This window comes from Leucopleurus acutus (genome assembly GCF_964270905.1).
Source record: "Leucopleurus acutus genome assembly, chromosome: 3".
NCBI lineage: Eukaryota > Metazoa > Chordata > Mammalia > Artiodactyla > Delphinidae > Leucopleurus > Leucopleurus acutus.
This window is the reverse complement of record NC_139145.1, coordinates 114,681,594-114,707,938: the sequence shown is the minus strand read 5'-3', so window position 1 is coordinate 114,707,938 and position 26,345 is coordinate 114,681,594. Positions and strand designations below refer to the sequence as shown.

The 26,345-nt window shown below is 35.6% G+C and overlaps 1 protein-coding gene across 2 annotated transcripts in view; it reads right to left on the bottom strand.

Annotated features, from left to right (window-relative positions):
* AP3B1 (adaptor related protein complex 3 subunit beta 1) overlaps window positions 1–26,345 on the bottom strand; it is a 273,819-nt gene that overhangs the window by 52,967 nt on the left and 194,507 nt on the right. For both annotated transcript variants that reach the window (XM_082835235.1, XM_082835236.1), the window contains exon 22: window positions 19,540–19,646. In XM_082835235.1, coding sequence (XP_082691361.1) covers window positions 19,540–19,646 — 107 coding nt within the window. The remainder of the gene's footprint in view (window positions 1–19,539; window positions 19,647–26,345) is intronic.

The following is a 26,345-nucleotide window of genomic DNA, read 5'->3' as shown; positions in this document are numbered from 1 at the left end:
ATTGATTCTTCCAATCCAAGAACATGGTATATCTCTCCATCTCTTGGTATCATCTTTAATTTCTTTCATCAGTGTCTTATAGTTTTCTGCATATAGGTCTTTCGTCTCCCTAGGTATTTATTCCTAGGTATTTTGTTCTTTTTGTTGCAATGGTAAATGGGAGTGTTTCCTTAAATTAGTGTATAGGAATGCAAGAGATTTCTATGCATTAATTTTGTATCCTGCAACTTTACCAAATTCATTGATTAGCTCTAGTAATTTTCTGGTGGCATCTTTAGAATTCTCTATGTATAGTATCATGTCATCTGCAAACAGTGACGGTTTTACTTCTTCTTTACCAATTTGTATTCCTTTTATTTCCTTTTCTTCTCTGATTGCTATGGCTAGGACTTCCAAAATTATGTTGAATAATAGTGGAGAGAGTGGACATCCCTGTCTTGTTCCTGATCTTAGAGGAAATGCTTTCAGTTTTTCACCATTGAGAATGATGTTTGCTTGGGTTTGTTGTATATGGCCTTTATTATGTTGAGGTAGGTTCCCTCTATGCCCACTTTCTGGAGAGTTTTTTTTATCATAAATCGGTGTTGAATTTTGTCAAAAGCTTTTTCTGCTTCTATTGAGATGATCATATGGTTTTTGTTCTTCAATCTGTTAACACGGTGTATCACATTGATTGATTTGCATATATTGAAGAATCCTTGCATCCCTGGGTTAAATCCCACTTGATCATGGTGTATGATCCTTTCAATGTGCTGTTGGATTCTGATTGCTAGTATTATGTTGAGGATTTCTGCATCTATATTCATCAGTGATACTGGTCTGTAATTTTCTTTTTTTTTGTAGTATCTTTGTCTGGTTTTGGTATCAGGGTGATGGTGGCCTCATGGAATGAGTTTGGGAGTGTTCCTTCCTCTACAGTTTTTTTGAAGAGTTTGAGAAGGATGGGTGTTAGCTCTTCTCTAAATGTTTGATAGAATTCACCTGTGAAGCCATCTGGTCCTGAACTTTTGTTTGCTGGAAGATTTTTAATCACAGTTTCAATTTCATTACTTGTGATTGGTCTGTTCATATTTTCTGTTTCTTCCTGGTTCAGTCTTGGAAGGTTATACCTTTCTAAGAATTTGTCCATTTCTTCCAGGTTGTCCATTCTATTGGCATAGAGTTGCTTGTAGTAGTCTCTTAGGATGCTTTGTATTCCTGTGTTGTCTGTTGTAACTCCTCCTTTTTCATGTCTAATTCTATTGATATGAGCCCTCTCTTTTTCTTGATGAGTCTGGCTAATGGTTTATCAATTTTGTTTATCTTCTCAAAGAACTAGCTTTTAGTTTTATTGATCTTTGCTATTGTTTTCTTTGTTTCTATTTCATTTATTTCTGCTCTGATCTTTATGATTTCTTTCCTTCTACTAACCTTTGTTTGTTTTGTTTGTTCTTCTTTCTCTAGTTCCTTTAGGTGTAAGGTTAGATTGTTTATTTGGGATTTTTCTTGTCTCTTCAGGTAGGCTTGTATTGCTATAGACTTCCCTCTTAGAACTGCTTTCGCTGCATCCCATAGGTTTCAGATCATCGTGTTTTCATTGTCATTTGTCTCTAGGTATTTTTTGATTTCCTCTGATTTCTTCAATGATCTCTTGGTTATTTAGTAATGTATTGTTTAGCCTCCATGTATTTGCGTTTTTTACATTTTTTTCCCTGTAACTGATTTCTAATCTCATAGCGTTGTGGTCAGAAAAGATGCTTGATATGATTTCAATTTTCTTAAATTTACTGAGGCTTAATTTGTGACCCAAGATGTGACTGATCTATCCTGGAGAATGTTCCGTGTGCACTTGAGAAGAAAGTGTAATCTGCTGTTTTTGGATGGAATGTCCTATAAATATCAATTAAATCTATCTGGCCTATTGTGTCATTTAAAGCTTCTGTTTCCTTATTTATTTTCATTTTGGATGATCTGTCCATTGGTGTGAGTGAGGTGTTAAAATCCCCCACTATTATTGTGTTACTGTTGATTTCCTCTTTTACAGCTGTTAGCAGTTGTCTTATGTATTGTTCCCTAATTGTTCCATTCTACTGTACCTGACCAACTCTAGCCCATAATGATGTTAGTTACTTTCCATTTTTACATTCCCTATAATTTAATTTTCATAATATTATTTAACTTTATGCATTCAACATGATTACTTAACTTTATTCTTATGCACCATGTAAACAGCGAAGTGCTAAGTCTAGACAATAATTGTTTTGCATGTTTTTGCATGATTTTTAAAAAATATAAATAACGTTTGAATTCTCTGTTGCCTTAATAGCACAAGTGAGTTAGTTATTTGTGCCTATAATTATGTGATAATAAATATTTTTACGTTTTAAAATATTTAAAAATCTGCATAAGAAGTCATGTCATTTGACACATTTTCCATTATCTACTGAGATAAATCAATGTTTCACTGAGAAATGCTAGTATAATTGATTCTAATAAATGAAAATTGGTAAAAGTTTGAAATAAAATTGACTTGAAGCATCAAAAAGACAGCAGTAGAAAAGTACAGATACAAAATTTAATATGACTGATCTGAAAATTTCAAATTTCTCTTAATTTGAGTGGTCTGACCAGAGTTAAGTAAAACTGCCACAAATAAAAACTTCTTGGTTAGACAGCTTTGAATTCTAGGAATAGTGATTACCATGGTGTCATCAATATCAAGACCCAAGAGAACATGCTTGCTTATATGTGGTGCTGCACTCTGGCTCTGCATCAGAATGACCTCCATAATGCCACGGTCCTACCCTTCCTCTCTTCTACAATTTGACAGGTGAGGTATAAATAGCTGACTCATCTTCTTCTCCCCACAGGTTCTGTACATGAGGTGGTATACAGAATAATGGATCCCCAAAAGTGTCTAAGTCCTACCCACAGAATCTATAAATATGTAATGATGCATGGCAGGGGGGAATTAAAATTGTTAAACAGCTGAGTTTGAGATGAGATTTTCCTGGATTGTCTGTGTGGGCCAATGTAATTGTACAGATCCCATAAGTGAAAGAGGGAGGCAGGAGAGTCAGTGTCATAGTGATGCAGTGTATGGACAACTTAGTCATTGCTGGCTTTGAGCCAAGGAATGTGGGCAGCCTCTAAAAGTTGGAAAAGGCAAGAAAAAGGATTTTCCCCTAGAGCCTCTAGAAAAAAACACAGCTGTGCTGACACATTGATTTTAGATCAGTAAGACTCATTTTGGACTTTGACCTCCAGAACTGTAAGATAATAAATTTGCATTGTTACAAGCCACCAAATGTGTGGTAATGTAGCAGTAACAGGGAGTTAATAAAAGTAATTATAATGTCTAGTTGCAAACTACTGTTCTGAATTCTTGTGTGGTAAAACCCATCTGTGGAGTCTATGGTATAATGTTTATTTGCATACATCTTTCAATGGCTGATCTGTGATGAGAGGCATCAACAATTCTGCTTTCTGTATAGTATTTTCTCATTGGACTTAAGCTCTAAATAGCATAGACACTAATAATTTGAGTGGCTTTCATACTGGATAGTTACTTGTCAGAATCATTTGGAAGACTGGTTTATAAAAAATTCCCCTCCCCTAATACTTTATTTATTTTTAATGAACACACTAAGTTGGCTTTGATCCATTTCGTTAACAGACAGGTACTGAGAACCAATGAAAAAAATAAAAGATGAACTGTCTTCCAAAGGCTCCAGTTTAATGCGCTGCATATTACCTAAGACTACCTCTTAACCCTTAGTATGTATTAGTTTTTCTGATAAAATATGCATACAAAAAACATTTTGGGGCTTCCCTGGTGGCGCAGTGGTTTAGAGTCCGCCTGCTGATGCAGGGGACACGGGTTCATGCCACGGTCCAGGAAGATCCCATGTGCCATGGAGCGGCTGGGCCCATGAGCCATGGCCGCCGAGGCTGCAAGTCCGGAGCCTGTGCTCCGCAACGGGAGAGGCCACAGCAGTGAGAGGCCCGCGTACCACACACACACACACAAAAAAAAAACATTTTGTATGAATTCTATACAAGCCGAAAGGGGATTATAGTACACAGACACTTGGGTGATGAGACCCAAAACAGACAAGTTTCCATGGGGGAAAATGAAGGAACCAAGAAAATACTGGAGCGTTTGGGTGGGGCAGAACAAGTTTAGGACAATGAAACATCTAGGCAAGAGAAGGAGAGGGTAGGTATTACATGAGTAATAATCCTGAAGCACCTCTTAACAATGTTACAGTTTTTTCCAGCACCATCTTTTTCTGAAACAAGCACAATAAAAAAGTCAGATTTTTAAAAAGGTTATACTGAGTCTCTGAATCTGAATTCTTAACCATTTTACAAGCACTCACCTAAAAGTTAACATCATAACTCCTGGGATAAATAATGCAGATGTACCAGTGGGTGCTTATGCAACCAGGTCTACATGAGAAAAACGAAACCACCAGAGATATAAGCAAATACTGCTCAGAACAAACTCAATTCAGTCTGTGTTGGTTTGACAGAAATGTATGTAGAATGGCAAAATGTTTCTTGGTGGAAATTTCACATCTGTCAATTATTTTATAGAAGGCATTCAGTATTACCATCCAAGATAAAAGGATTCTTCTCTGAAGATTCAGCAGCATTAGTAATTTCCTCTGTCAAGGACTATAAACCTCCATGGAAGCTCTACTGTACTCTTGTTTATGGTCTCTGTTTCCAAAAGGCTGTAAGATGTGCTCAAAACTGTAACCATGGCTTACTTTTTTAATTTGCTGCCGCTCATACCATAATGTTCTGAATATGGAAGACATTCCCTTCATGTTTATTAATAGAATGTTCAGGTTAAAAAAAGCTTTCACTAAAAAAACCATAACCTCCAAAGCTTTTTACTAGAAGCAAAAGAGAACTAGCACTACCCATAGATATGGAGTCTGCAAAGAATGTGAAGAACTTTAACCTACATTAACTATTCTATCCAAACTATTCTTGGAGATCTGGAGAACTGAGAAATTTCATATAACTATGATATGTAATTTTTATGTTTAATCTAACACCTGCTCAGATCATTTCACTGCCACTTGATATATAATAGCACTTTTTGGTTGAGAGCTTTGAAATAAGTATTGAGCCACATATCTATAAAAATATACTCTGAAAAGCATATTGGTGAATTTCAGAATACATACAATCTGGTCAAGTATTAAAAAAAGATATACGCCATGATTCCCTCCAGCCATTTATTGAAAGACTGGTGAATTGATAACCTTCTCCAGATGTGTAACGATCTTTTAAAAATTAATTAAAAGGTACTGTTTTCTAAGGAAGAAACAGTTAAAAGAAGTCAGACACTACTTTCTGAGAGTTTCCTTTAAACTGTTCTATTTCTCCCCTGAGTGTTTAAAATTAGCAAGGCATTCAAACTTGTTGGGTGGTATCTCTATGCGTTTTAGCAAATAGAAGCTACGTAAAACTTCAAATTACTTTTTTCTTTCCAAAACCCTTGGGAAATTTTCTGATTCAAATTAAATATTATAGAAGGTATAAGACTAAATTGACAGTGGCTGACATGTGTTTACAATCCACCTAAAATTTGCTTTTGTGACTAAGTTGTTTGATGTAATCCCCAGAAGTAAAACAGACAGGTATTTGAACATTTTCTGGCACAAAACATGTCTCTGTCACAAAGCAATATCTTAATCTCAAATTCATATTTAGAATCACTACTTTGAGTAGCACTACCACTGCACAAGGGCTGTATGAATCTTCACACTGTGTATTATCACCCAATGACAAACTTGACGTTTTATGAAGGGCCAGCCCCCTTTCACACTGACATCCTCTGTACCCTGAGTAAATAACTAACAATTCATTTCCTAACCTTGACTGTAGAGTCCAGCCTTTCCACCATTCTTTTTTTTTTCTTCTTTCCAAACAAGTGACAAAGAACAAGGAAGCTGATTGAAGGGGTCCATTATGTATCAACTTAAAGAAAGGCAAAGTGATTGATGAAACTAGCAGTCACCTTCACTGCTAGCTACTGCACCTGTATCCTTTTTGTCAAATGACCTGAAAATCCTGCTGACAGTTTAACATTCACTACAAGGATACACAGGATGGAACTACAGTTTTCGATATTTCTATTTGCAATGAAATCTTTAGAGACATGATTTGAAAACAGTAGTCAAACTTTATAATTTTCTAAGGTTTACATTTTCCTCTTATGTAGTCACTGTTTGCTATTAACTTGCTTTGCAAAACTACTGTCACGGGGGTGTGTGAAGTGAGGAGGAGGAGGATGGTAGGCAACATGAATGCTTATTTTAAACTTTATCTTTTTGTTTTGTTGGCAGAGGCAAGATTGTTAGCAGGATTCCTTCTGCCAAATTATTGGATGAATTACAATTAATTGTACTGCTAGAAGAGGTAGGATGGTCAACATCTCAAAAAATAACTATTAATTAAAGTAAAAATGCAGCATTCTAAAAAAAATAGTACTTTACCTAAACAACCTAAAGTTGTTTCTCAACCTTCAATAGGTGATGGGCTTAGTGAATTCACTGGATAACCAAGTAACTAAGAATTTCTTCTGTGGATGGGTAAGTTTACCTAAATTAAAGAACTCACGTTCAGTCACAAGTTTACTGTGTTGGAAATAAAAATTTCACTAGGCAACAGTGACACAATCGAGAGCCAGAAAATCTCAAAAGAAGCCACTGTTCTCTGTGTGGACATAGCACCATTTCCTCTGGGCATTTATTACCTGTTAAAAACCAATCTTTTGGTGAGTGGCAGTTCAGGGTTTTTGAGAGCAAGCTGCAATATTTCTTCAGGTCTGCAGAGTCATAATTAAAGCTGAACTGAGCGGAATTGGAGAGGGAAGGTCAGTGAGGTGCCGTATGAGAGATGAGGCTGGGCTGATGGGCACCAAATGAACAAATTATGATGGGCCCCACTCAATGTGATGAGGTCAAATGCTTGTTTCTACCCACTGACAGTTCAATTTCCCTGAAATGTCTCTCGGTTCTCTATGAGCTAATTATGAATGAAAAGTTATCAACTGCTCATGCCAAAGGGGGCTTAAATACTATTTTGTGGAGTTCTTAATGTCAAAATATTGTTCAAAACAGCATACTGTCCCACTCCAAATACAATGTGTGGGTTAATCTAAATACCAGTGAAACACATCAGTTTTCCTCAGGTTTTCCACAGTGTATACAATAAAGCAAATTCTCCAGCACTTGTCAGCAGCTTAAACAATAAAAATTTTTTTTAATTTAAAAAAATAAAAAAGGAGATAATTTTATCAGGTAAATCTACATTATACTTACAACTCACTTTCATGGTAATAGCAGTACAGTGCTTATAGTTTTGCATATCACAGGCTACAAAATCTTCAAATAGAACTATATATTTTTTTCAGGAATGAGGCTACTGAATTATTAGCTTCTAGGCATCAATACTCAGATTTACTCCAGCATACAGATTTATTATACAAAATCAGCTCAAGAGCCACTGACAAAACGTAAATTCCATTTATGGAACCAGTTTTTGAGGAACAATTTTCCACAGCCTGCATTTATGATGGACAATTATTTTCCTTCTCTTTGAATCCTGTGATGGATGATAAATATTTGACAGAACTAATAAGGATCCTACTAATTAAAAAAATGTCTATTGCTTCAATTAATAATACAAAAACAGATGAAAATGATAAAATGTGCTGAGACCCTACTATGTGCCAATCACTATGCAAGGGACTTTCATGTAAGGATGTTTAACACAGTAAGTAGTCTGATAGCTTTCTAACAATATACAACACATATAAAAGCTTTGGATCAATGTCCTGAGATTAGAGGGTACATCACACTAAAAATAGTATCTGTATAAAATAAAATATAGCACTGAGCTTAAATTGTAAGAAGAATTATAAAATATGTAAGCATAATGCACCTGAAAATAACACATGTCAACTTTCTCACTGCCACTAAATGAAAAGGAATTTTGGAATGGGCTCTTTAAGAATAGATTTAAAGTATAAACATAAGAAGTACTTGCTGGAAGTGGGGCAGAGCGAGGAAAGGATCAATTATGATGCAGGTAAAGATAACCGGATATCAAAAAATGAGTCTGAAGTAGGGAAAAACTTTTGCCATTTAAAAACATCATATGTAGATACGTATGCACGCATATTTTTGGTAATTTACCTATAATGAAAAAGTTTTTACTATTAAGCATTGTTTCTACATTTGATATAATATACTTAGATATACAATGTCAATTTATATGATTCCTTATGAAATATTATCATATATATATATATATATTCATGTTTAGAGATCACAATTTAATTCGTTTATTAAAAGATCCCTTCTGGAAGTTGATTTTTTTCTAATTCTTATTGTAATTGCATTGTTCTAATCTTGTATTATAAAGGCAGCTGCTTGCCTATCATTTGTACTTTCCTCGTTAATCCTGACTCAGTGAATTAACCTTTAATTACAGCCGTTAAAATTGAAATGAGCCTCTTGTCTGGCTGGGGCTGCCCCCTTTCAGTGCATGACTCTGATGAAAATTTTTAGGGTCAATGAATATGTCCCATGTCATGTCTGATAGCTGCTAAAGATGTGAGGAGGTAAATGTTACCTTAGAAAGATGTGCTTTAAATTTTTAGGAGATCTGCTTTATCGATGGGAAAATAAAATAAAAATGACAATTTCAGTTTCTCAGTTTACCATGCTGTATTTTTAGCCGAATTGAGAGCATATAAGAAATATAAAGAATGGGTTAGGGCTTCCCTGGTGGCGCAGTGGTTGAGTCCGCCTGCCAATGCAGGGGATACGGGTTCGTGCCCCAGTCCGGGAAGATCCCACGTGCCACGGAGCGGCTGGGCCCATGAGCCATGGCTGCTGAGCCTGCGCGTCCGGAGCCTGTGCTCCGCAACAGGAGAGGCCACAACAGTGAGAGGCCCGTGTACAGCAAAAAAAAAAAAAAAAAAAAAAAAAAAAGAATGGGTTATTAAGATATATTTAGTCAAACAATTTAAAACAATAACTTATTCTCCATTTTAGCCTTAAGTGTTACATGTTATAATAAAAGAAATATGTAAGGATCACAACTACTTTTTAGATAGGTGCTTGATAGGAATAATAAACTAACAGATTATCAATACAGTCCTTTAAACTGACATCAGTGGGAATGGATTCTACAATATAATAATGAAGCTGGAAAACAGTAAAGATTAATCTCATTCATTTAATACACTTTTGATGAGCACCTATTACGTATCAAGCACTGGAAACAGAAAGGCCAATAAAAAGGCCCTGTCCTATCTTCCAGGGACCCAGAGTCTAAGTTTTCTCATATTAATATGTTTTAATAAAAAAGATAAGGCACCTTTCCCCTGCGCTAATGCCGATGTTGACTAAAGTCACTTGCCGTCTCCCACTTTATTCCCCATAGACTTCTAAAGAGCTAGAACTGAGGGACCTTAGAAACAATCTATTACAGTCTTCTAATTTCACAGATGACAACCTGAACAGAACTCAAGTTTTGATGTACTAGCTTAAATTTACAAGATAACTTTGGCAGGGCACATGTTCAGTGAAGCATGAATGCCAAAATCTTCAGAAATAAATGAGTTTCCAAAATTATATATTTTTAAAAACTTACTCTGAATATTTTCAAGTGTACACAAAAGCACAGAGAATAATATAAAGAAAAACTAGGTGCTCATCACTAAGTTTCAAAAAGTTATCAACATTTGTCCAATCCTGTTCAATCTAATCTTTTGCTCTACTTTTGAATTACTTAAAGGAAACTCGAGATATGATATAATTTCATCAGTAAATATTTTGGTTTGTATATCTAACAGATAAAGATGTGTCAAGAAAACTTACCATACCTAAAAGAAAAAAAATTCCCCCAATTTAATGTAAAATACAGTATTCACATTTCCGTGACAATCATATATATGTCTTTTCAGAGTTGGTTTGCTTCAATCAGGATTCAAACAAGATACACATATTACATTTGGTTGGTATCTCTCTTAACCTAAATTATGCATGTTGAAGAAGAACTTACTGGAAAATTTTTTTTTTTTTAGCAGAAGTGTATAGTAGATCTGCAGTAATAATTTAGCATTTGGGGGAGATATTTATATATTCAGTAATGTGGAACAGCTGCAAATGTAGAGAAATAACCCTTTATTGATAGGCCTATAAAAGCTGTCTGTAATTACATTCCTGAATGATTTGAATAACAGTGTGTCTGATATATTTTAAGATAAGTGGCTTTTACTTTTCTTTGATATTAGGGTCATATACTGTACTTATCTATATTTTTACTCCATGTTCTCCTCTCTCTGGTAATAAATTAATTTCTTAGTGTTAGTTTGGCATGTGCCCTAAAGCTAAATTCATTTTCTTTTCCTTTGCAGAGAAACAAAGTTTTTCTAAGTATTACAATAATATATTTCATGTTTAGGCCAGGTTCCTCATGTTAAACGGTTAAATACTAATAAATAATACTTAATAGAATGGAAAATCAATTCTCCATACCATGCCTTGTCCTATGTTCAGAAAATTTCTGGCAAGCGTTTTAAAGAGGAACAGAGGTAACAGAAGTTAACTTGACTGATGTATGAATAAATAATAATTAATACATGATTGGCCAATGCACATTTTAATCTAAGATATCTTAAAGCTTAAAAACAGTATTTTTCACTGCAAATATCACAATTCAACACAAGCAACGAAATTTGCAACATGGCAGTTGATAACACAACGTTCAATCAACTTCGAATGTGGAAAATAAAATTGCCACAAAAGATTAAATCCTCTTTAAACAAATGGTATTTTAAAACCTCTTATTTCCTATTGTAGTAATATAATTATAATAAATGAAAGCTAAAAACCATAATCTTAGGAAAGAATTCTCAAGTGAACTGCCTCAGCTCTGAAGAGGGAACCCACAGCAAGGGACAGGAACTATTCACCATAAAATAGAAGGAAGAGAAAAAGAAAGGCCCAGGCCTTCTTTACCAACACCTCTTTAATCCTTCCATTTCTTACAAATTTATACACATATTTTCTTTTTTTTGATGGTGACTTTTTTTTTTGCCATAATAATTACTAGTTAATTAATAACTACAATTATCATCTGATACAGTGGATTTTTCATTGTGGAGAATTCATTTCTTAGACTGGCATATATTTGCTTAAGCCAAATAAAAAATATTTTTATAATAAAAAGCCTGCAATTAAAAATAACAATGTCTTTTTAAAAAGTAGCTCCTAAAAAAAAAAAGGTAGCTCCTTTTAATAATCTAGGAAAGGGAGAGATGATCATGGTCTGTTACTAACTATGAGACCCCTGAAGTAGCACAGAAATAAAAAGATGAAGCAGTAGTATGGCATACCGTAAAGGTTAATTTAAAAATTAAAGCAACTCATACCTAGAAGAGAGCTGAATAAAAGAATAAGGTGGGACATGGCTGGGCGATGGAAGCACAAAATACTGTCAAAGTTTAATTAAAAAATGTTTTCAATTTAAGCAGACCCAGGCCAGTGACTTTTCATTATTTTTAACACAGTTCCATGACTACTGACATTTTCATCAGAACAAATAAAGGATTTTTCCCAAATTTAAAATGACAAAATTATTTTTAATTTTAACTTATAATTTCTTCCTCCTCTAAAGTCAAAGAAATTTGATCTTAGCTGGATTTGTCTCTTAGCCTGAGGCTTAAATACACCTTAAGTTTTTAAAGTATAAAAAATATATATATTAAAAAAATATAGTTCTTCCACCATATTAGAAAACAATCTTTATCACAGACATATTATCATTTGTTTCGGGAATGAGACTACATATTCATGAAATGTCTGGTACATGACTTAGTAAAACACTTGTATTCAACAAAAACTCTCTCAAAGCAATCTGTCCTTGTAGACAAACTAGAAGGAAGCTGGCACTCTGGCAGTAGAAGACAAGCAGACTGGAAAACAAAACTAAAATGCCCTAGCCTAGATCAATTTTAAAAAAGAGAAAGACCTACCTAAAAGTCCACTTCGGAGAAATGAAAATCAAATTTGATTACAACTGTCCGTCACTATGATGTGCAATTATCCTAATAATTCCAAATGCTGGTAAGTTTCAAACTGAGAAAATCAGGTTCTGCATCATGAATTATGGTTTGTTTTTTCTTCATATTGTTTTAAAACTGACAAAGTGACCTCTGTGCCAAAAGCAGGTCTGATAGGTACTCTTGATTTTCCAATTAATTTCCTATAATACAAACTGGGTCAGGATCTCATTCCTAATTATGGATAGTTGTAACTTCAGTAGTTGCCAGTCTTTATCAATAGCAAAAGTTATAAGCCTACTTTCCAGCTATTCTTCTATATTCCTTAGAGAAGCTTCATAGAACTAATCAGATGGTGAAATTGGCTTGTGTATAAAAAAATGCCTCTACCTTGCCTCACTCTGCCTGCCTAAGGGCATTACATACGGGTTTCCTTCTTCTTACCTTCACCCTGTAAATCCTTGAAGGGGTTGGGGGGCCTTAGTTAAGTGGCTTTTTGGTCTTACTGACAGTGTCATCTTTTCGCTGGTCACAGGAAAATTCCATGCTGGCTACCCATAATAACATGCACAGACCTCAGTTTAATGCTGCTGTTGCTACTGTCTTTACTGTGACATTGTGAGGCTTTATTTCTTCATTAAGTGATGAAGTGATGCTCCACAGCACCAATTCAAGGAAAGCAGAAGGTGAACAGCATGTACTCAAAATTATCCTTTTACTTCTTGTTAGAGGAAAAGTAGTTCAGATATCTAAATTCTAAACTGTGTTCAATGTCAGAAGTTAACTCCTGCTAGATCTTAAGCTACTATTGTATAGAAGACTGTGGAGTTTAGCCAATATAAAATAATAGTGTTTATGTACGGAGTCAGAGAAATAATGACAACTTGTATCTATAGAAATACCCAAAGGGCAAAACTATGTTACAAAATGAAAGTACTCAGTATACTGTAGTTACACACTTTTGAGTCAATTTTTCTTTTTTCTTTTGTTCTTACTCAGCTGGAAACTCCCTGAGGGCAGGAACCTAGCCCATCTTGTACACCACTATATCTTTGGCACCTCCTCATATTCTGGCCTGAATAAACACTTGTTGAATGAATAAAACACTTAATTGGCATATGTGTAGTAAGGAATCTGGTCTCACTTAAAGAGAGATCTGGACTTTGTTCTAGCTCTTGAGAAGTAACCTCTAAAGTCTTGGAATCTCCTGAGTAATGGGAGTGCCTTTATTATTCATGGTGGGCCCCGAGGGGACGATACTTGATAGTTTATGCCAACAGTGATTCCTAGGGGGCCCCTAGATAGCTTTGCTAAGCAGATAACTCAAGATGGAAGCTGGCCACACCAGAAAGACCCACCGTATGATTAGAGCGTTGAGGCTCTGGGCCCCTGGTATCAGCCTGACCTGGAGGGGAGGGTGGGAGAGTGAGTTCAACCATGAGGCAACAATTCAGTCAACAGTGCCTATTTAGTAAAGCCTCGATAAAAACTCTAAGCTTGGTGAGCTTCCCTGGTTGGCAGTACTCCTGTATATACAACCAACTTTGATTGACGCAAGGAGGGTAACCCCGAAGCTTTGAGTATGAAACCCAACCAGAATCTCCTCCATCCGTCTCTTCCTTTGGTTGATTCTAATTTGTGCCCTACTGCGATAATAAAACTGCAATCCTATGTAGAGTGCTCTCCTGAGTTCTGTGACTGATCTAGTGAATTATTATACTTGAGGGTGGTTTTAGGAAACCCTTAAACTTGCAGTTGGCCTCAGTAGTCTTGGACAGATTTATCAGTCTGGAGGACTCTGCCCTAATATCAAGTTTGGCTACCTCCAAGTAGCATAGTGTATTAAATTGGGGTTTCCTTTTTGCAACTCTGGTGTCTCTTTCATGGACTGTTCTTGGAATTACTTACTACTCCTCAATATATTACCACTGTACTCTATAAAGACTGCTTTTCTTAATGAACCTTCCTACAGCCTCCTAAGTTAAATTCCACTTAGGGACTGTGATCCATGAGGATCAAATTGGTTATATTATGGCAGCTAAGTCAGTGCTTCCTCACTAATGTACCACAGATGGGTTAGAGGTATGCTATTGCCTCTGCCATTAACCTCAGAAAAGTCAGGTGGCACCTGTGGTGACTGGAGCTCCTGGGGTGGTTGCCTTCCATCTCCTGCAGCATCTCTGTTTACCCCAGAGCACACTACAAGTATTACCACTTTTCTATATGTACCAACACATGAAAAAGAAATCATTACTATAATTTTCTCATGACAGTATGTCACCAACATACTTCTCCAGCATCAGACTTGGTCTCCCTCCCCTTCTTTTCTCCCTCCCCTTCTTTTCTCATCCTCTCCAGAAACCTAATATTCTGAGGATTGCTATTTCTGAGTTCCTGGGGTTTGATATGTAACAATTTAGAAACTCTTAGCCTAACAATAATCTAGTAAAAAAAATTCACTAGTAATTCACTAAAAATTCAGTTTGTTCACTGAAACACTATAGCAAGAACTAAAATGTTTATTTTTGGCCATCTCTAGGCCAATTGCCAATTAGTCTCATGGAAGACTGAAATAAATACTGTGTTTATATGTCACCTGTATCACACAGTTTGAAAAAATAAGGCCTTTCCTTACAATGATTATAATATTTACTAGAAATTATGCTTTAAAAATCTCTGCGTTCTGAATATACAATTCAAAGGGTAAAAACGAATAGTGAAATTTTTCATTTGAAAAATATTTAGTGTGAAAAAGGAAATGTTTTTTGGATTTCACTGTAAATATTTTGGTAATTTCAAAAAATAAAACCTACCCATATTGTACCAAACACATAAAGAAAATAAACTTAATAACTCACTGAAATAAATAAAAATCATCTATGAAACAAAAGTCATAACATAAGCTAAAAAATGTTTCACCTATTTATTTTCATGAACGTTCAAATCATCCCGGCATAACTAATTTCACTGCTACACAATTCCATAGATTCACAGAATATTAAGGTTAAAAGGAAACATGGAGGTCTACCTTGCCATCATTTTAGAGTTGAGAAAACCAAATGACTTGCTCAATATAATTAGTAGTACTGATTCAGAAAGACAGACATTAAACATTAGATGTCAATAAAAAGGAATCCTACTCATTCATATACATGCTTACCCTATTAAAAAATGGCTGCTTTTAGGATAATATATATATTACACCTTGACTAGAGAAACTCTGGAAAATATTGAAAAATATAAAGAAGAATATAAATCATCCATAATCTCATCACTCAGAAAACCTCTGTTAACAGTATAACACACTTCCTTCTATTCTTTCATTTTCCTTACATTTTAAAAGCACAGTGTGAGTATACAATTTTATAAAATTGAGATAAAATAAATAATATTTTGGATTCTGTTTCGCCACTTAATTTTATACCACATTTTTCCACCTCATTCAAAGATTTAATAAAAACATCTTAAAGATTATACAATATTCTAGGGCTTCCCTGGTGGCGCAGTGGTTGAGAATCTGCCTGCCAATGCAGGGGACACGGGTTCGAGCCCTGGTCTGGGAGGATCCCACATGCCGCAGAGCAACTAGGCCCGTGAACCACAACTACTGAGCCTGCGCGTCTGGAGCCTGTGCTCCGCAACAAGAGAGGCCGCGATAGTGAGAGGCCCGCGCACCACGACGAAGAGTGGACCCTGCTTGCCACAACTAGAGAAAGCCCTTGCACAGAAACGAAGACCCAACACAGCAAAAATAAATTAATTAATTAATAAACTCCTACCCCCAATGTCTTCTAAAAAAAAAAAATCAGGGAATACTTAGTGTTTAACATGTTATCAGGTACTGCTATAAGCATTTCATATATGTTGATTCATTTAACACTAACAACAATTCTGTGAGATAGGTAGCATTATTATTTTTATTTTACAGATGGAAAAATCTGAGGCACCAAGAAGTAAAATGACCCACCCAAGGTCTCTCATTTTGTAAAGTGGCAGAGCTCTGATTTGAACGCAGGCTATCTGGCTCAAGAGCCTGTGCTTTTAACTGCTATATTAAACTGCTTTGAATGTTTGCAGTTGGCACATGACTGGGGGAAGGGACAGTAAAGTATGCTACCAGCTTTAATGGGTGAAAGCCAGGGATGCTAGATGCTCTACAATGAACAGGGCAGACTCATCCAATACCACGTTCCTCACAACTTTCAAATGTCTGGTTGGACATTCATGAGGTGAAAACCTGTTCACCTGGTCCTAGAACACTTTCCATACCAGTACAAAGTAGTTTTCTGAGGGGGTGGGGTGGGTCATTACATGGTTTTAATGTACTCAATTTTCCAGGAATAACTACCAGAAAAACTGTTTGATGTTTTGGAAAATTATGTTATACCACGACCCATGGTATTTGAGTTGCTAATACAATAATACACCTCTATCAATTTGCATTTATGGCCACCAGCATCATTTAACTACTTCACTACATTTATAATGTAGTCATGGTCAAGTATTTATATATCAACGTACTATTTATTATAAATTATTTTTATTTCTTCTTTCTATTGAATTAGGGCAACATGTTGATTTTTAAATTGTGGATGTACCCATCTTTGGATCCTAAATTTCATTTAGGATCCAAAAGACCCCTATATTTGTTGAGGTCCCATACCATTATTGGGGGTTTTAATTTTTGAGGAATTTTATTTCCTCTGATGTCTTTAGTCTACCTCTTTCTAAATTTGTACACATAATGAGAAAACTTACAATTTGGCTGATTCGTCTTTTGGTACGCGGGCCTCTCACTGTTGTGGCCTTTCCCGCCGTGGAGCACAGGGTCCGGACGCGCAGGCTCAGCGGCCATGGCCCACGGGCCCAGACACTCCGCGGCATGTGGGATCCTCCCGGACCGGGGCACGAACCCGTGTCCCCTGCATCGGCAGGTGGACTCTCAACCACTGTGCCACCAGGGAAGCCCCTGATTCGTCTTTTTAAAGTACCATTTTGAGAGCTGGAGGTGAGATCCGGAGTCACGACATTCTGCACCAGAATATTCAATTTATCTCTACAGGTTCTACTTTTCAAAGTTCCACTTTTTTCTTTGTTTAAAGTTCTAACTGTTTTCCTTATTTGACTATTGCTGGTGAATTTCTGGTTGCCACTCTTATTACTACTACTTGTTTGATCATTTTGTTAGCTTTTGGGGATGAATGTTGTGATTCTCTTCACTTGGCAGTTCTTTTTAAATAAATTTATTTATTTATTTTTGGCTGCATTGGGTCTTCGTTGCTGCGCACAGGCTTTCTCTAGTTGTGGCAAGCAGGGACTACTCTTCGTTGCGGTGCGCGGGCTTCTCATTGCAGTGGCTTGTCTTGTTGCAGAGCATGGGCTCTAGGCGCAAAGGCTTCAGTAGTTGTGGCACGTGGGCTCAGTAGTTGTGGCTCGTGGGCTCTAGAGCGCAGGCTCAGTAGTTGTGGCACACAGGCTTAGTTGCTCCGCAGCATGTGGGATCTTCCCGGACCAAGGCTCAAACCCATGTCCCCTGCATTGGCAGGCAGATTCTTAACCACTGTGCCACCAGGGAAGTCTCTGACAGTTCTTTTTTTGCATACTCTTTGGATAGAGTGCTTTTATTTTCCTTTGAAGAGACCATCCCAATAAATGTTTTCTTTAGGATAAAAAGGTGAATCCTTCAATTACTCTGTGATGAATGAAAACTTACTACAAGCTCTTCTGATCTCAACTGTATTCTTCTTTTAGCTAATAAACTATAAGAGTCTACTCAGGGTCCATTATCACATATCATATCACTTCCAAAACTATTAGCTAATATTTATTGAGTGATGACAACGTGCCAGTCACTGTTGTAAGAGCTTCACATTTATTATCTCATTAATCTCGCAAGAATCCTGTGAGGTAGATATTATATTCATAGGAAACTGAGGTGCAGAAAAGTTACTTACCAATTTGCCCAAGGTCACAAAGCTAGTAAGTGGCAAAGCAGGGATCTGCATCCTGGTCATCTGATATCAAACCCAAGTTATTCAAACCTTATTGTCTCCCAAGGTTTTAGGGGCCTGCTTTCCCCTCAAAGACTAACTATGCTTCACTATAGATTTTTTGATTACCACTTTCTCTTTACAGCCTACTACAAATGCTCAATAAATATTTATTACTTAAATAAATGAAAGACTTTACTGCTTTCCCCCCATCTCTTCCAATGTGTCTTTTCCTTTTAGCAACAAGAAGGACAAACTAAAATCCCAAATACTGTTCATACTCATTTCTGAGCAGTCAAGAGATAATCACGTTCTACAACTGAAAAACATTATAAGCTTAAGAGTTTTTGCCTATACTTTCTAACTGAGCTGACCAAAGCTGAAGAGAAATGCATGTAGCTCTTTTGAGTATTTCGTTGCACAGCCCTGATATCACATTTGCTTTGAAGGGGGAATTTTTTGTAACGCTGTGCAAGAATTAGGTACTTTTCTTTCTTACCTCTGGCAGAAGCAGCTCTATGCTCCCGGGCAGTTCAGATCACCAATCATGTACCCTGCAATGCCCTACCGGCCCTGGGAACCACTGATACACCAGATCTATTCAAGCTACCTGTGTGCCCATCAGAACTTACTGTTCTATCTCTTAGTTTGTCAGATTTCCGACATCAAATTAATAGGAGGTCAAGCATATCGACAGATTATGCATCTTAGGCAACATGCTTGATTTAGAGTGAAAGGTCAGTGGATATATAATGCTAACACAAAAAAGATTATTACAGTTTCAGATATGATGACAGGCTGATGGTTTTGGCATTATTTTGAGATAGGCAAGCCTCTTGCCTCATTCCAAGTCATACCCCATAAGTAACATTAAAGAATTTTTTGAGAGACACCAAGGCATGTAAATAAATGTATGAAGATAATGTAAAGAGAAATACAATATTGAATTTTTAAATGAAAACAGTCAGGTATTTTTAGTAGCCTATGATAAAAGAACAGTGTTGTAGGAATAGAATAATTATGGGAATGAAAGTCTGTTAATGTAGACAACAATTTTTATGGCAGAATCTATGTATATAAACTAATTCAATGTGGAAAAGAACCCTTGCATGTTAGAGATATATAACAGTACCAGAGAAAAGTGTACACATGATAAGTAAATGTGGATAACAAGGAGAAGTAAATTGAGATGATAATGGTTTGGACAGAACAAATTAAAGGATATATGTATAACAGATTCACTTTGCTGTACACCTGAAACTAACACAACATTTAAATGAACTATACTCTAATAAAAATTTTTTTAAGAAGATAAAAAAATGTTCACAAAATTAAAAGGCCAGATTTGAAACAGACTTGTTAGAGGAAGAACTGTTTGAGACTAAGAATCTACTTCAATTATTTGCATTTTAATAAAAAAGATGCAATGGCATCACTTGAAAACTGAGCTAATGTATTTTGAAAATTACTTACACTGATGACTGATGAAGAAGCTGACAAGTTTAAACCTTCAAGATCAGCTATCAAGCTTGGAGAAAGAGCTGGGGTGGGACGTGCAACTGGAGTGGACACTGGGTTAACTATAAGAAAATGCTCAAATTAGCAAATGTGCATGAAAATTTAATTCATATTACTAAAAGCAACATTTTTATTTTGCTAGTAAATCTAATTAAATTACTTTGATTAATAAATCTATGACAATTCTATTTAACATCTTGATTTAGTCAAGCTATTATCAAGTCATAGCAGTTAGTCTTAGCTTTCAAAACATAATGGCAAATCCTATAACAAAATAAGAATATAAATATCTTGAGTAATAGTTTTTGAAAATTTTTATCACCTAACATTATCACTAACATTAATCACCCAGTAACTTCACTAAAAGAGGAAGGTAAAGAAACATTTTTTCAGACTAATGTAAAAATAACTATAGCTTTCAAGAGAGTTCTCCAGTTGAGTTATAAGTCTTAAAAGGGTGCTTATTAAATCCTTTCTCTATTTTATTCTCCACTGTAATAATTATAAGGGGCCCAGACTACCTAATTCCCTTCTAATTATACTTTGTCAGCAAAAGCTATGCGCTAGATAGAAATGTTTGATTCTAAAAAAAATTTGAAAATCTTTTATAAATGCAAATCTGATCATGTTACTCCCTTGCTTAAGACTCTTCAAAGGCTCACAATTGCCTACATGATAAAAGTCCAACTCCTTAATTAAATGCGCAAGGTCCTTCCTCTATGATCTAGCTCTGCACTGTCCAATAGAACTTTCTGTGATGATGGAAATGTTCTGTGGCTGTACGTCCAACATGATGGCCACTAGCGCACATACCGAATGTGCTCTTGAAATGTGGTTAGTATGACCAAAGAACTGCATTTAAAATTTTAATTAACTTAAATAGCTACATGTGGCCAGTGGCCACCATACTGGGCAGGTCTAGCCAATTTCATCAGCCACTCCTATGTTCTAGTTCTACCAAATAAGAGTTCCCAAGATCTTGTTTCATGTCTTAACCTTGTATATCGTATTCCCTCTGCCTAGAAGGTACGTCTTTGCCTTGCTCACCTTGCAACTTCTACCCAGTAAGATACCACTTAGAGGGAAAGCACAGCCTGACTCACTTAAACACAGCTTATATGTGCCTCATGTGTTCCACAGATATACTTGGACACACTTCTACAACCATACTTCTCTTGTAATACAAATTTGTGTCTTTACATATTTTCATTTCTACTGGTCTGTGTGAGCAGACTTTGACACATTAATTTTTAGTGCTTAGTAATTGCTCAACTGTTTGTCGAATGAAATAAAATTCAAATGTAGAAAAAGTTTTAGCTTCCAACACGTTCTCACGCTAAAACAATACTATAAAGGAAGTAACGTTTACTTCACATGACATCACTTTTCAAAGCATGTTTTTCTCACTTTAGTCTCACAATATCTTGTAAGCTAGGCAGAACAAATGTTAATTCATAAAGTTAGCAATAAATATTTCTTGAACAAGAGAGCAAGGGAGAGAAAAAGAAGTTTAAGATACAGTCCTTGTCTTCAAGTGACTTAAAACCTAACTGAGAAAAAAAAGATACTCATGCTTGAAGAAGAAAAAAAATACAGTCCATAAGTGATACTGCCAAAAAAGAAAAATTTCAAAGGAAATCTTAAATAAAATCTCAACATACACAATACAAAAAGCAGAGTGGAGACTGGGTGGAGGAGGGAGTGGAGCCATTGGTTGCTCCCTTGCACTCCTAAAGGAGTGTGCCCTTAGTGTGAAGCACTGCTACAAATGCCCAGGTCTCCTTAGACATTTGTTGAAAACCACTAACAATTAGCAAGTGCCATAGGGAATCGGAAAGAAAAAAAGAATCAATGGGGATAGGGTGGCAAGAGAAGGCTTGGTGAGTAAGAGGGAATGAAGCCCAGTTTTTAAGTAAGGGTAGCATTCAAAGAGGAAAGGAAGAAGCTGGTTACTTACTGAAGATGGTTAGTTACTGAATGAGATCATGTAAACAAAGGCTGAGAGGTGGGGAATTGTAAAGCTAAAGGGGTTGGATTTATCCTATACACCAAGGAGAACTGTTAAAAATCTACCAAGAAGATGAATGATATGACATATGGTACTGCAGGATGATTAGTCAGAGGCCAGTGTAAGAGACAGGCTGAAGAACTGGAAAGAGCACTCGGGCTGGCAGTGAGGAGGAATTTACAATAGTTTAGGCATGATGTGACAAGGACTAAAGTAAGATAATGGTAGTGAGCAGGCAGAAAGGGCATTTATATAAAGACATTGAAAACTGAGGCACAGGGAGATTAAGACTTGCAAGATCATGAAACAAGTGATTGGTAGAACCACTATAGGACTAGAGATTGGACCTTCTAATTGAATCAAAATGTGTTGCCTTTCCATGCAACATGTAACTTTTCTGGTGGGTTCTAAGTGCATGTTTGTTCATTTGTTTGTCTATCCATCCATCCAAAATATTAGATGATCATATAAGGAATAAAAATTGAGTAAGAAATAGCCTCTGATTTCAACTCTAGCTTGGCTAAAGACATAGAGAAGAAAAAGACAAGAGAAGAAAACTTCACACCAAAGGTAAGCTTGACTCTTAAAAAAAAAAAAAAGACAAATTCTTATTATCATTTCAGAAGGCAGAAGCTCTGGCATTAAACAAATGATTACACATCCGTTAACAGGTCTGGCAAGATAAAAGCTGGTGCTGAAGGTTTATCCTAAATTGGATTCTGCAGCCAGTTGACTGTGGCAACTTAACGTGTAAGAAACAAAATGACTCTATGTAGTTTTTTTTTTAATAACATGGCATACAAATTAAAATTAGATAACATTTCCACCTATCAAATTGGCAAAGGCAATTTTTAAATACAAAATCCAGACTGGTAAGGGTAAAAGGAATCTGGCACTCTCATATTACTACTGTGTAAGTTGGTACCAACTTTGTGAAAGGCAATTTTAGACAGTAGAATTCTTCAAAGCCTTTTTCCCGGCAATTCTACTCCTGGGAATTTATCTTAAGGATAGAGTCATGGAGATAATGCAATAATACATTTATGAAGATGTGTGTTGTTCACTGATTATGACAGTAAAAATGGAAACAATAGTAGTTAATTAAACAATAGTTTAATTTCCAACAACAGTAAACTTGTTAAATAGAATTTATTACAACAACATAAAGGATAAGCATGCAGTCATTAAAAATGAAGTTGTTAAAGAATATTTATGGCAAGGAAAGGATATACACACAATATATATACACACAATATATATAACCATTATAATGGTTTTATATATATATAACCATTATAATATATAATGGTTTAATATGAAGTTATTTAACTTTTTAAATGTAATTTGCTGCTGTGGTGTCATCATCTCCATTACAGCTAACTCATATCAATATAATGTTCATCATGTGCCAAGCACAGTTTTAAGTACTTTGACATTTATCAACTCATTTAATCCTCTTAATATTCCTAATAAGTATTACTATTATCCCAATTTTATAGATAAAGCAACTAAAGCACAGAGAGATAAAGTAACTTGCCCAAGGTCACACAGCTAGTAAATAATAGAAATGGGATTCAAACTCAGTCTAGCTCCACTGTCCTCTTAGCCACTCCACTCTACTGTCTCTACTACAGTTTATTCAACAGTATGACATCATAGATCATAAGACTTATTTGTGGCATGATTATTGTTGGCTGATAAAATTTTAAAAAGACTTCAGTTAGTTGTACTAATAGTGTAATTACATAGGTTTATATTTCCTATAAAAGGATGCCAGAATATGATGCTGCTGCTCTATCCAACTGAGACCAACCACATGGTATGAGGTACTAAAAGATATTTTAATTTTCAGAAATATAAACTATGTCTGGAAAAAATAAAGTGTATTTCTGTCACTAAGCCTATCTATTGTTAGGCTGTATATTCTCCTACTATAAATATTTTCTAATGTATTATCAACTGACCCCATGAAACAGAGTCATATAATTTCAAAATCTAAAGATACTGTAGAAACTTTCCAGCCATTCTTTTTCATTTTACAAATGAATAAATGAGACAAATTAACTCACTTAACTGATTAAAGGCCAGGCCAGGACTAATGCCTGTGCTTCTGATAACACCCCCTCAACAGATGCAGCAAGGAAATACCAAGTTGCTTATTTAAAATCACAGAACTGTTTTACAGTAGAGCCAATTTATTGCCAGGGTTGCTAACTATACTGCCTCCTTAGAGAGAGATAATGATTATTTCAGGTAGTAGCAAGCTCTTTCCCTCCTCCATGTCTTTTTTCTCCTCACTCTCTTCTCTTGCCTCCAACTGCTTGACTAATTCTTACTTATACTCAGCTCCACCGTTACATCCTGCTACAGCTAGGTGGGTTAGGTACCCCAATACCTAACAGCATTCTGTGCATATCTCTTTCTCATTTCATTTATAATGTGGTAATCTAAGGGCTGACTTAGCTGTTTCTCCCATGACACCTGGAGAGTTCCGTGGGGAGGGACAATGTTACGCCCATTTAGAATCTCTAGTATATAGCAGATTACCTAGATCATAGCAAGTATTCAATAAACGTTTTCTGAATGAAGACATAGATAAATTGAGGACTTGCAGTTCTCCTGGCATGCAGTGTGTACTGAACAAAACATCTCTGTGGATTACGACTAGATAAAATGTAAGAAGTGTGTCTGCCTCTCCTTCAAAATTAATCTAATTCTCACAGCAGAGAACGCAAGCCGCTGGAGAGTGACTTTTTAGTTTTGATCAACAAACTGCTTGCCATGGACAGTGGAGAACTATTGTAGGCTAGTAAGTAGCACATAACGAAGTCAGTGTTTTAGGAACCATCATCAACAATTCTTTTCTTCCACAACACTCCACTTATTTTTATCTTTAAGCTTCTTCCAGAAGGCCTTTTAGCTTGTTAATTGGTTTTTGTCTCTTTCCTCATATTTTAACCATACTTTGCAGCTCTATTATCTCTCTTACATAACAGCTACTAGCTCAGGTATCTATGTCTCTTACTAGATTCTAGTCTCTGGAAGAGTATGACTAAATTCTATTCGTCTGTTCTAGCACCTAGCAAAGTACCTTGCGCTTATCAGACAATCCACAAACATTTGTTAAATTGACCAAAACAAAAAAAAAGTTTCAAGTGTCATTTCTGACAAATGCAAGATTACAAAAGATTTTAAAATAAATAGTTCTCGGGTATTAAAATCAAACAGAAATATACCCTAAGTTGAGTTAAATATAAGTTAGGATGAAATTCCCCTTAAAATGAAAATCTTATATTTAAATTCTTAAAACTTAATATTTAAGAAAACTTTGTTTCTATATATTATAAAAAAGCTTTAAAAAGAATCAAATAATAAAAATTGTATCATTTTACAATTTTCTCTTTTTTCTTTAGCTGTCAGGAAATCCAGCGTCAAATTCAAGGAGAAAAGGAACTGGTACACTCTAGTACCTTGTAACCTTTCCTCTTAATTCCATTTTAAATATGCCTGACTGTTGTTATTTTACAATTTAAAACTTAAACTTCACATATAAATGTAAAATATTCATTGTCACAGAAAGATACAAAGTAAAAGTATTTTTCTCTCCTCTGTCCCTGATTTAGTCTTATATCCCAAAGAGGCCAGAGCTATCACTGTTAAGTATTTCTTCTGTAGCCTTCCAGAAATATATGATGTACAATCATATTTGTGTTTGTGTGCAGGATACAGTTCCTCTTTTCCTCCTTTCTTACATAAGTGGAGTCATACTCTACATGTGTCTTATTTTTAACTTATAATGTTTCATACATATAATAACATAACTAGCATATAAAGATTTGTCTCACTTTTCTTAATGGTTGTATTAGACTACTGGTAGACATTTCGTTTATTTTCAGGATGCTGCTGTAAAAATAATGCTGCAATGAAATTTCTATACATACCTTTGCATACTTTATTAATTCAACAAATATTTACTGGGTACCCACTATCTGCCAGGTGTTGTTCTAGGTACTAGGAATAACAGTGAGCAAGACAGACAATAAACAAGTAATACAAATAGTTAAGATTTAATTTCATATAGTGAAAAATGCCACGAAGACAATCAAGAGTGACTTGTGAAGTGTGTAAGAGAAGGTGACTTTTGAGCTGAGATTTGAAAGATAAGAAGCAGCTTGCCATCAGAAGATCTGGAAGAAGTGTTCTTAGCAGGGAAAACAGCAGAACAAAGGCCCTTGGCAAGAATGAGCCTACCATATTTCAGAAATGCAGAGGAACAGTATGGATAAGAGGTAGGCAGGAGTCAGATCACCTAAGCTCTTAGAAACCTAGGAATATGGACTTTAAGTGTAAAATTAAGCCATTAAGTTAAAGAGTCTAAAACAAGGATGGAAGATCTGATTTTGCTAGTTTATCTACAGTATAAATTCCTAGAAAAGAAATGCTAGGTCAAAAGGTGTGTGGAATTTAAGTTTTGATAGATATTGCTCAAATGACTTCAAAAAACTGCACCTATTTATATGCCTATGAAAAACAAATGTAGGGTGCCTGCTTCTCCAAACCTTAACAATACTGGACATTACTTTAAAAATCTTAGCCAGGAGGTGAGAAATGATGTAAATTTTAACATCTTTGCCAACAGGTATAAAATTATTCAAATTCGGCTCCAATTTTATCTCTAATTTCTCTGTTAAGTATTTCTCAGTATTATATATTTTAATTTCTCTACAGTAGGAATTTGCCATGACTATTGGAA